The 12,305-nt window shown below is 47.8% G+C and overlaps 1 protein-coding gene across 1 annotated transcript in view; it reads right to left on the bottom strand.

Annotated features, from left to right (window-relative positions):
• Positions 1–11,089, bottom strand: part of SPATA6 (spermatogenesis associated 6) — a 113,375-nt gene extending 102,286 nt beyond the window's left edge. The window contains exons 1-2 of the mRNA XM_044005276.1: positions 10,911–11,089; positions 66–203 (exon numbers count right to left, since the gene is read on the bottom strand). Of these exons, the coding sequence (XP_043861211.1) occupies positions 66–203; positions 10,911–10,961 (189 nt within the window). The 5' untranslated portion in view covers positions 10,962–11,089. The remainder of the gene's footprint in view (positions 1–65; positions 204–10,910) is intronic.
• Between the last annotated feature and the right edge of the window lie 1,216 nt (positions 11,090–12,305).

Below are 12,305 nucleotides of genomic sequence, written 5' to 3'. Positions count from 1 at the left end.
CTGGCCCATGACATGTAACCATGGCCTTACAGGACACACGGGGCTGAACTCACAAGGGAACATACCTTTTCAAACACCATTCTGGCATTGAAGACCAGCGGAAAGATAGGAGGGACACACTGTGTCTTTTTGTACTGGCCAAACACACAAACGCTGAGGTAGACGTCCTCCTTGTCTTTCAGCTGTACACGTGGACAAGATACCTGGAGCAGGGGGAGACAATGAACATTCTGATGACCTCAACGTGGCTTATAAAAGGAACTCTTCTCTATTATACACAAGAGAAAAACAGAAGAACTTTAAAAAATAAACTGGGCAGAGCTAAATGGAACATCCTTGTTTTGCCAGAGTATGAGAATAATTAAAATTACAAAGATTTCTGGTAAGAGTAAATCTTACCTAAGCCTGTAAGATCAGCTCCTCCATCATCACCTCTAGAAATGCACCAAATAAAATTGTTAAAACTAAAAGGGGGAGGGGCAGCTATGTGGTGCAGTGGATAGAGCACTGGCCCTACATTCAGGAGGACCTAAGTTCAAATCCAGCCTCAGACATTTGACACTTACTATCCGTGTGACCTTGGGCAAGTCACTTAACCCTCACTGCCCCACAAAAAACAAAAACAAAAACAAAAACAAAAACAAAAAAACCTAAAAGGGGAAAGGAAGGATATTCCCCGTACCCAGATCTTATTATCCAGGCCCGGTTCCTTAACTCTGGATCCTGGGGCTTTCCTTTTCCCACTCTCTACATCCTCTCTTGGTGAAGATCAGCCCCTGGAGGGTTAATTTTCACCTCCTGCGGAAGGCTCTCACATCTATAGATGCAGCCCTAGTCTGGCTCTGGTGCAATGGTCCCACATCACCAATAGGATGCCCCATCGATGATTGATCACAAACTCAAAATTTCTAAAACAGTCCTCATCATCTCCCTCTAATCCTAGCCCCCTCTTTCTAATTTCAGGTTTCATCAAGAAGACCATCATCCTGAAACCTCAGTCACGTCCCCAGCTGTTCCCTTCCCTCACCCTTCTCATTTCTTTCTCTCCTCACGCAGGGACCAACCTAATGCAGTCGCCGTGTGCCTCGGTTCCCTTTTAGTTGTTAATACCCCTTTCTTCAGCCTCAATTTATCATGTGTAGACTTTCAGGTCAAGTGAACAAGCTTTTAGCAAACACTTACTATGTCCTAGGCACTACGCTAAGCACCGGGGTTACACAAAAGGGGAGAAGACAAAAGACAACACTTCACTTCAAAGAGCTTTTATTTTATCATGAAAATAACTAGAAATATACAAGATACATACAGTACATAGGGAAGACAAGCTGAGAGGGAAAGGCCTCCTGCAGTAGGTGGGATTTGAGCCGACCCTTAGAAGAAGTCAAAGAAACAAAGAGGGAGCAGTGAGGGGTAGAGCCACCCCTTGGGCACAAAGGCACAGTGAGGGGAGACAGAGGGTCACATTGGAGGCACTAAAGGAAACCAGTGCAGCGAGAATGTAAAGGTCATGGAGGAAAGAAGGATGTGAGAAGATCAAAGGTAGGACAAGGGCAGCTTGGGAAGCATTCTAAAAGCCAAACTAAGGGTTTCACATGGGATTCCAGTGGCAATGGGCAGCCACTAGAACAGGACAGTGACGTGGTCAGACCCACACACCAGAGTAACTGGAGACTGAATGGAGGATGGATTGGTGGCAGGAAGACCAAGTAGAAGGCTGTTGCAGAAGGCCAGGCAAAAGGTGAGGAAGCGGGGACAGGGCTGTGTAAAAGTGGACATAAGGGGATATTTGAGAGATGCTATGAAGGTAGAAAAGAGTAGGAGTGAAGATCCTGATGGAAGTGAGGATGGTGGTATCCTTGACAGTAACAGGGGAGGTGAGAAGAGAGGAGACTGGGGGAGGGACTGGGCCAGGGAAGAAAATGAGCTCTGTGTATAGGCTGTCCATGACAAGATACCCAAGAGGCAGCTGGTGCTGCCAGATTGAAGCCGGAGAGACTCCAGCTGGATTTGTAGATCAGGGGGGCCATCCTGCACATAGGAATGACCATTAAACCCCTCACCATCTAGTGATGAGATCACCATGTTATATCCCCCCAGGAGAATGTAAGCTTGAGGACAGGGGCCATTTTTCACTTTTGTCTTTGAATCCACAGGTGTCTAGCACAAATGCCTCACGGGATGTATCAGAGTAAAACAGAAAAACTGACAGAAAGACTAAGAAAATGAAAAAAAATATGCCATGGGACAAGAGAAAGCCATAAGAACCCAAGAAGTAATGGAAATCTGGAGAAAAAGAAATCAAATGCAAGGAATAAAGTTTGAACTTTAATTAAAAACTCAAAAAGTTTATTTAGAAGTTGGAAAATCCTAATAAATCAGACATACTGGAGAAAAAAGAATAGAGGAAAGATATTCAAAATGTAAATTATAATAAGAGCTATTAAAAGAACAGCAAAAGACAGCAAAACTGGAAAGACACAAGACGTTTCTACCATAAAAAAACAACTGACCCAGTAGCCAGGATTCAGCAAGACAGTGTAAGAATGAGATTCTTATATCAAGTAGAGTTAGGATCTAGAATTCTAATCTAAATCTAGAATTAGATTTTATTGGAAGGCCACTCGATACAATGCATGATGAAATGAAAGGCCTGAATGCTATAATCAAGAAGTCAAGTTTATCAAAAATTCCAGAAATAAAAGTAAAGACGGATAAAATTCACAGAACACCCTTAGAAACGAACCCTTGCTCTAACTCTCCCAGAACTGGAGTCACCAAACTCCTGCATTCCAAGGTAAAGCCTCCAGGAAAAGAAGATCAGGTACCCAAAAAGCAAGGAAAAGTGGCTCATACCCAAGGATAATATCCTAAAAAGTTGAGTTTAGTCTTATATAAAAAAGAAGACTTTTGGCAGAACTTATGACTTTTGAAAAATCATAGTGGGAGACAGTGCTTAAAATACATAGCAGATAAAAGAAATTTAATAAAGGTAAACAACTCTAAATAGCTCAAAAAGATTAGCTGATGATTCAGTGTTTACATTCTGAAGGGGAAGGATAAGATGTCCTCTGGGAAGAAAAAAGACAAATTCTGAGCTTGGGTATTCCAAAAGAAGTACCCCCAAAGGAGAAAAGGACTTATTATTTCTTGAAACTGGTATCACTGGTAGATTTCAGTGAACGGCTTCTTGTTCCCTATTCCCTGTAAAATCTAAGGGTTACACAATAGTAAACATGTGAGGCAGAATTTGAATTCAAGTCTTCCTAACTCCAACAACTATGCCACTGAGCTCTTAAGATGTCTGCTAGTGGGTTGTTTGAGGCAACAAAGTCTATTTTCTGAGTAGTCAACAAAAGAAGAAGCAGAGTCAGAACCAGGGTTGAGAAGTACAGCAACAACATGGGCAGCAGGATCAGGGGCAAACAAAGACATCAGTATAAGGTAATATGAGATGTCTAGAAATCATAAATCATCATCATTAAGTGGATGCCCTGCCAAGCTTCAGCCTTGGATCACTCCCACCTTCTGCTACCTTCAATCCCACACACATGTAATTGAACAAAGATGGGAAAAAAAATCTCACCACCTCCTGACTGGGTCACTACAAATTTATGTCACACCATCTCAATCAGACCCTCCCTGCTGCTTGGCAATCTACTTTTTCAAGCTACTTTGCTTCTGAACTCACTCTCCAAACCTTCTCATTCCTCCTCAAGCCTCCTATGGCTCCCCCTCCACACTCTCTCAGCTGAGGAACTTGCCTCATATTTCACTGAAAAAAATCAGGCCAATCATCATGAGCTCCTCCTCCTCCCCTCTGCCTCATCTCCTATGACTTGGGTACCTTCTGCCCCTCTCTCTAATGCAGAGGTGGTCCTACTCCTTACCAAGGCTTGTTGAAATGATACCATTCTATCCCATCTCCTCCAGCAGACTACCCACTCTGTAGTCCCCACTCTAATACTCGTCATTCTCTCCTTGTCAAATGGCTCGTCCTCTGCTGTCCACAAACATGCCCATGTCTCCCCACCCTCAAAAATCCTCACTTGATCCTTCTGCCCCTGCTAAGGTGGACAATAAGCACCTCCTCTTTCTCTTCTCTCCTCTCTCCCCCTCCCTCCCTCCCTCTCTCTCTCTCTCTCTCTCACTCCTCCCTCTCTCTCTCTCTCTCTCTCTCTCTCTCTCTCTCTCTCTCTCTCTTCCTCTCCTCTCTCTCTCTCTCTCTCTCTCTTCCTCTCCTCTCTCTCTCTCTCTCTCCCGCAGCCTTTACAATCTGGCTTCCAATCTTACCATTCCACCCAAGCTGCTCTCTACAAAGTTACTAATGAAAAGTTACTAGTTGCTAAATCCAATGGCCTTTTCTCGATCCTCATTTTTCTCGACCTCTCTGCAGCTTCTAACACTCTTTATGACTCTATTGTCCTTGACACCCTCTTCTCTCTAGACATCTGGGACATCACTCCCTCTTGGTTTTCCTCCTATCTCTATGACTGCTTCTTTTCAGTCTCTATTGCTGGATCCTCCTCCACACCACTGTCTCTAATCACAGGTGTCCCAAGGGTTCTCTTCTGGGCCCTCATCAGCCCCCTTGGGCTGAATTATCATCTCTACGCTCATGATTCTCAAATCTATCCAGTCCTATGGCAGCTAGGTGGCACAGTGGAGAGAGCACTGGTCCTGGAGTCAAGAGGACCTGCGTTCAAATCTCACCTCAGACACTTCCTAACTGTGTTACCTTAGACAAGTCACTTAATCCCAATTGCCTTAAACATCCGGGGCCATCTCCAGTCGTTCTGGTGCCTATCTGGCCACTGGACCCAGATGGCTCTAGAGGAGAGAGTGAGGTTGGTGACCTTGCACGGTCCTCCCTCACTTAAATGCAATTCACTGCAAGTCATGACATCACCCCGGTGTCCTGGTCCTCTGAGCAGAAAGACAAACAACAATCCAGCCCTAACCTCTCTGCTGACATCCATCTTGCATCTTCAAACTGTCTTTCAGACACCTCAGACTGTACAGGAGGCCCATCTTAAACTCAACATGTCCAAAATTGGACTCATTCTCTTTTCCCCTAAACCTGCCCCTCTTCTAACTTCCCTGTTACTATGGAGGGTGACACTGTCCGCCCAGTCCTTCCGACTCACAACCTAAGGGTTGCCAAGGCCTGTTGATTTCACCTCTGTGGCATCTCTCAAACACCCCTCCTCTCTCTGCCACTGACCCTCCCCGCTCGCCGTGGTGCGAGCCCATCACCTCAAGCCTGGACCAGTGCCCTGGCTGTCGGGGTCTGCCTGCCTCAAGTCTCTCCTCACTCCAGTCCCAAAGCACACTCTGCTCATGCCACTCCTCTACTCCGTACACTCCAGTGATTATCTCCTCACAAAATGCCCCTTTACCTTTCGAAGCCCTTCACAGCCGGCCTCTCGTGCCTGCTCCCATCCCCACCCCAGTGATCCTGGCTTCCCTGCTGTTCCTTGCACAAAACAAGCCCCTTTGGGCTCAGGTCAACCTAAGCCTTCTTCCTGGCCACCCCCCAGGCTGGAAATGCTCTCCTTCCTCATCTCCACCTCCCCATGTCCCAGGCGGCTGCTGCAGAAAGCTCTTCCCACCCCTCCTAAGGCTCCTCTATTTCCTATTCATCTCATATAGAGCTTGTTTGGAAGTAGTTGTTTGCTTGTTGTCCCCCCATTCGATGGTGAGCTCCTTAAGGAGCTCTTCTGTATCCCCTGCACTCAGCACTGTGACTGGCACACAGTAGGTGCTTAATCGGTGTCTGCTAACCGCAAATTCCAAAAGTTCATACATGGGCCTCCAAAAGAGGCATCATTGCCAATCTGCTGTAATGACAAGAATGCTAGATTTGGAGTGGGTGCAATTCCTAGCTCTGATATTAACTGTGATTCAGACAAGAGCTTCCTTAACCTCTCTAAGCCTCAGTTTCCTTATCTGTCAAAATAAGGGAAGGGAAGAAAGAGGAAGGAGGGAAGGAAAGATGAGGGAAGAGGAAAGAAATGAGAAGGGAAGGGAGAAGAAGGGGAAGTAGAAAAAGAGAGAAAGAAGAAAGGTTCTATTGTTGTTCAGTTGTGTCCAACTCTTTGTGACCCCATTTGGGGTTTTCTTGGCAAAGATACTGGAGTGGTTTGTCATTTCCTTCAACTCATTTCACAGAGAAAGAAATTGAGGCAAATAGGGTAAAGTGACTTGCCCAGGGTCATACAGCTAGTAAGTATCTAAGGCCAGAGTTGAAATCAGGAAGACAAGTCTTTCTGACTCCGGGCCCAGCACTCTATCCACTGACCCCAAAAATAGAAAGGAGGGGGAGCTAGTAAATGAAAATTAGGCTTGGGGAGTATATTTACAGCTATACACAGATCACCTTGATAACTTCCAGGGTGGTAAGCCTCTACTTGGGACTTCTGACTATTTCTCCTCAGAAGTGTTACACATGGTCCTCTACAGCCCTTCTAGGTGCAGGTCTGTTGCTCCCCAGTATCGAAGTTTAGACTCTCCTGATTCATCTCTAGTTCTGAGGGCAGATTATATTCAGACTAATATAGTAATGAATTTTTGCCTTCTGGGTGAACTGCACTAAAAAGTATGTTATTCTAGACTCAAAAGAGAAGTACAGTTTTGACACTACTCTTTAAAAGCGGGTTATGCAAGAAAACACACAATTCTCAACGGAATCACTGAGAAAATGCATATATCCCCCCTGGCAACACATTATTTTCTCCTAAACTAGGTGGCTCTGCTTTCTGATAAAGCTGCTGTAGGGAATTCCGGGTCCTGTGGGAGGGTGAAACCTCCCTCCAATTCCTGCAGTTCCCACATTCTCACAGTACTGCCGAGGCCAAAGGAAAAGCCAGGACAGACTTCCCAATGGCAGGCTGGGAGGGAAGGCTTCCGAGGCCCACAGGCATGGAAGTCCCTCACGTCCCGCCCCCCCCCCCATCTCCGACCTCAATGCAGCACAGAAGTCTTTGGAGTTTCTAAAATAAGCCCAGAAACAATATCCGTAGCACGTGGCAGTAATTTTTCGAGGACACTCATTCAAAACCGGAATACAAACACCTCCCTGTTTAGTAAGTGCCAAGCTTTGTTGAATCAATTTAATGGACGTTAATTTAATGGAACGTCCACCCAAAGCATCCCTCCTCCCAGGCTTCCTGCAGGGGGTATGGTGAGAGCCACAGAGCCAGGCTCCTCACACATTCAGGCAGAGCAATTCAGGAAGCTGCTAAAGACAAAGCCACGGGGCCTATGGGACACTTGTCCACTTCCTGCCATTTCCAAATCACACCCCCTTAACTTTGGCCTTTCTCCTCGACCTCTTCCCTGGGGTCCTGCCTAGGGCTGGGCCTCTACTTCCCTGAGGTCTCCAAACGACTCCCCCCCTCATCCTTTCATGCCCACCACTTTCCGACTTTCCTTTTACATGTTCTCTCACCCCTTCTTGAGGGCAAGAACTATGGAGCTTAATCGTATCTGTATCCCTACTGCTTAACACACTACCAAGTACACAGTAGGTGCTTAATAAATTTTTTTTTTCATTCAGTCTACAGTGGCGTGGCACCAAAGGGGGCAGAAGCTTCTGAGCTTCATACTGCTCTTGGCATCTACAGACACTAAACTCTCTGTGTACAGTGCTGGCCCAATGACCCACAGGCTGAGGAAGGGCTAAGGAATTTAACCATAACCATTTACCCATAAATGATACCAGAAGACACTTGAACACAAGAAGCAATTTAAAGGACGGAATGCTGGGTTCTTCCTCTAGACCATAGCTCTTGGCAAGGTTATTCCTTCCCAAACCGCCCTGTCTAACATTCTGCCCAAGACAGTCTTGAGGACCAATTCAGGATGTAAAGTAGGGGCAGCGCTGTACTCAAGGCAAGCCAGAAAGCACACAGTGTGCCTACTGTGTGCCAGGCACCATACCACACACTAGGCGTACAAAGAAGGCCAGTCTCTGCCTTCAAGAAGCTCACAGTCTGCTGGGGAAGATGACACACAAACCACATACAGACAAGATACAGACAAAATAAGTCGGAGATAATCACAGCAAGGAGGCCCGGGGGGATCAGGAAAGGCTTCTTATAGAAGTCGGGATTTTCAGCAGGGAGGCAGGAGGGGCAGGTGAGGAGGGAGAGCCCTTCAGGCATGAGGGACAGCTAGAGAAATTGCCTGGTGAGTGAAGGGGAGTGTCTGGTGTAAGGAACAGCAAAGAGGCCTGGGACACTGCGTCCCAGAGTATGAAGTAGGATGTAAGAGTGGGAAAGTAGGAAGGGCCCAGGGCATGAAGGCCTTTAAAAGTCAAGCAGCATCTTCCATTTGATCCTCCTGGTAACTGGGATCCACTGGACTTTCCTGAATAGAGGGGGGACAGGGTCAGGCCTGGACTCTAAGAAGAGCTATCTGACAGCTGAGTGCAGGATGGGGTGAAGTGCAGTAACAGTGAACTGCACAATGATGCACGGATGCAAATATCACAGCAGTAACAGCAACATCATTATTTGCAGAATACCTTCATTGTATTGAAAGCAGCCATCTTGACACAAATTTGCAAGCTCTTTACAGGACAGTTCAGATGATCAGAAGACTGAACTGCAAGACACCAAATCGTCCAATTCTACATTTTACAAACTCCACAAGGACATATCCAAGATCCAGAACCTGAAATCAATCAATCAACAGGCACCTAACATCTGTCTGCCGGGTGACAGGTTCTGGGGTTAGAGACAAAAATATTTTCTTCGGGGGACTTAATAGTCTATTGAAAGAAAAATGAGTGCTGTGTCTCTGTCAGTGTAATTATAGCAATGAAAAAAAATTTATTTAGCTCCTGATCCAAAGAATCGTAAAAAACCCACATTATGCCCTCCAAAGGGTCAGATTTCCTTGATAGGTGGCCCAAAGGGCAAACGAGAGAAGCAAACATAGGCAGACTGCACTGATGACTGTATTCAAGAAGAGGCATGATAGTTATCACCCAGACAAATGAGAGGGGATGTGCATGTATTCAGTCATGCACTCAGTCATTCACTCAGTCATTCATTTAGTCAGTCAGTCACTAATATAAGAGATGGATAACCTGAGTGCCACAACAGTACCCACATAGTATTAAGATACCTACAGGAAGACTACCAGTGGGTTGGGGGGATCTTCTATGGGAAATTTACAGGAGGATGGAGGATGAAAAGTGACACAGAAGGAGAAGGCCATGGGTGTCTGTGATCTCCACCCATGAGCTCACATGAGTGAAATCACATACCCTCTGAAATATGGATGCCACAAAGTAGAAATTTATGGCCAACTTGGGACGCAGGCAAAGCGCTCTAAGAAGTGTGAGGAGAGAACAATCATGGGCGGGGGGCAGAGTTGGGGGAGATGGGCAAAAGGCAGACGTCAGATTTCAAACAAGGTTAAGATGGGAAGGGGGCAGCATGGCCTGGTCACCTGACTCTGGTGGACAGAGCTGACCTCTGTACCTGGAAGACCTGAGCCCAAAGGCTGCCTCTGGCATGTCCTGGGAAAAATCCCTTGGCTTCTCTGAGTGTCACCAAGCAACTGCATGAGACGGTGAGTTGCAGTACAGGTGCAGGTCAGCACACAGGTCCTGCATCAATAAAATCACAGGTTCTGAATCCCCCCCCAAAAAAAAAGATGGAAAAGGAGGGGTCTGTTACCAAGGTGTGAGATGGATTAAGAAAAAAGAAAAGCAGAACTGAGCAAGGTGGGAGATGAGAATGAGGGTGCCACATTGGCTGGACAAGGTGAGGTACAAAATGCAATTCAGCTTGCCCAGAGGACAGAGAATGGAGAGATTTCTTTGCATTCCTCTGCAGAAGACTATTGCATTCTTTATTTCCTTTCGGATGGCTCAGAAGACAGGCAGCCTCAGAAAGGGACCTGCTTGACTGGCTGGGGAGAAGGCCCCCTCCCCATTCTAGGGCAGGGTGGGGAAGCAGCTGCTGATGCTGAGCTGACACATCAGGGTCCCTGGACCCCGGGAAGGGAGCACCAACTGTCCCTAGCCCAGGCAAGTCTGAGAAGCTTCTTTGTCTTCAAAAAGTTGTCCAAGAGAGAGGTTTTAAGAAAGGCCAGTGAAGGGATTGGGCAATTTCATCATTCCCCACCCCACTCTACCTTGCTCCCAACTTCTTGCTTTAAAGCACTGGCAAAAGAAATCAAGAAGGAAATCAGAAAAGAGGGGGACCACGAAAATTTACTTTGGGGATTTGGCAATAGAGGAAGGGGAGCTTCGATGCCACAAAAAACTAATTAACCACTTACAAAACAAACAGACAAGCCCTGGGCTCCAGGAGCTGACAGCTCAGACAGCTGGGGGTAAGAAGGTGGCAATCCTGAAATCCTGTCAAGGGATTATCACAGAAGACTTCCATAGTCACTGAGGGAGGGGACCTTTATTTCTGGGGGTGGGAGTGAGGGGTCTCCTGACACTAGAGAAGGTTGGGAGTTCTTTCTCTCCCTAAAACTTTAAGGGACGGCCGACTGAGAGGAGAAGGAGACATGCGGGAAGTTTCTTTTTCAAGAAGGAAAGACCCTTCCTCTGAAGAGATAAGGTTTAGGGACGAGAAGGGAGGAGGGCAAGGTGGAGGAAAGCCCCTCCCTCCCTCGGCCTGAGTTTCCTCCTTCATCAAATGAGGTACTTACTGGGTTGCATCCCTCCAACTCCTCTATGACCCCTGGCCCTCAGTGTGCCTCAGTTTCCCCCCTAGTTCCAGCTCCGGCTCCATAGCCCCCTCCCCTGTGCCTCAGTTTCCCCCCAGCTCCGGCTCCATGGCCCCCTCCCCGCCGTGCCTCAGTTTCCCCCACAGCTCCCCATCTTGCTCCATGGCCCCCTCCCCTGTGCCTCAGTTTCCCCGGCCCGGCCCGGCCCGGTCACTCACTGAGCGGATCTCCAGCGCCAGGGCGCACTGCAGCGCCTTCATCTTCGGCATGGGGGCGGCCCCGGCCGCGGGCCCGAGCAAGGGAGTGCGGAGCTGGGGGCGACGGCAGCAAAGGCGGCGGCGGCGGAGGGCCCAGGCCCCGGCCCGCGGTCCTGCTTCGGTCCCGCCGGAGCAGCTGCTTAACCAGGGCAGCGGTGGACACTGTTGTCATGGCAGCGCGGGCGGGCTCGGCGCGAGGCTTTTCCGGGGCGGGGCCTCCGAACACTCCGCGTTGGCACGTGGCCCACCTCTCCCTCCTTGGGGGCGGGGCTTCCTTTCTACGCCGGAGAAAGACCAGAACCAGACACGTGACCCACGCCCAGCCGGGGCCGCCCAACCTGGGGGCGTGGCCTACCACCACCATCCCCGGCAGGGAGGGGGCGGAGCCGACCGAATGCTCTGGGCAGAGTTTCCACTACGATGAGGGTCTGGGGAAGAACGTTTGGAAGGTGTCTGTGACGTCACGGAGTGCCGGGAAAGCCCCGCCTCTTCTCTAATAGCCTAACAAATTCTAATTCTAGTCCTTAGTCTACTAAAAAGAACCCTGACCTAGGTGACCCAAGACCCAGCCATGGACCCTAGCTACATCAATCGACTAGCCAGCATTTATTAAGCGCCTACAGATAACAGAGACAAAAGTGAAACAGATCTGGCCCCCTGGAAGCTTACATTCTGCTCTTTACCTAACCTTGGCATAGCCTGGACCTGTGATTGTGTGGATACAGGGAACTCCCGGGTGAGGAAAGTCTTGTCTCTGATGCAGGTTGGCACCTTCTCTAAATGCCTGTCCTTAGACCTCAGGCCCTTGGGCTCCCTAGGGAACCCTTCTCAAAAGACAGCTTTTAAATATGTAAAATAAAGCATCATTGCAAAGGAAACCAATTGTCTTAAATACAGTCACCAAAATATCTTTTAAAACAAGACTGGGGATGCCAGGTTAAGGACTGTTAACTCAGTTGCTTAAATCACGGAAGTTAGGAAGGCAGTCAGAATACTGCATAGAACTGGTGACCTTGCCTGGGCTTAAGTCACCCTTTCAATTAACTGTATGACCCTCAGGAAGAGGAAGAAGTCATTAGATTGTAGATTTAAAGGTAGAAAGACTTTGGGGCTTGCCTACTTCAACCCATTCATTTTATGGAGGAGGAATCTGGAGACCAGAGAACTTGGGGGCATCCTTTTCAAATCTGCAGATGGAATAAAGGAGGTTAGCCCCCAAAAGGAGGACGATAGCTGATAAAGATGGACTGATCATATGAGGGGGGTTGGGGTTTTTTTGTTGTTGTTTTGTTGTTGTTTTGTCTTGTTTTTGAGGATGGGAGAAACACGGGCGTGTTTGTAGGCAGTAGGGAAGCA

The sequence above is a fragment of the Dromiciops gliroides genome, chromosome 4 (assembly GCF_019393635.1).
Source record: "Dromiciops gliroides isolate mDroGli1 chromosome 4, mDroGli1.pri, whole genome shotgun sequence".
Lineage (NCBI taxonomy): Eukaryota > Metazoa > Chordata > Mammalia > Microbiotheria > Microbiotheriidae > Dromiciops > Dromiciops gliroides.
This window is presented reverse-complemented; position numbering and strand designations above follow the sequence as displayed.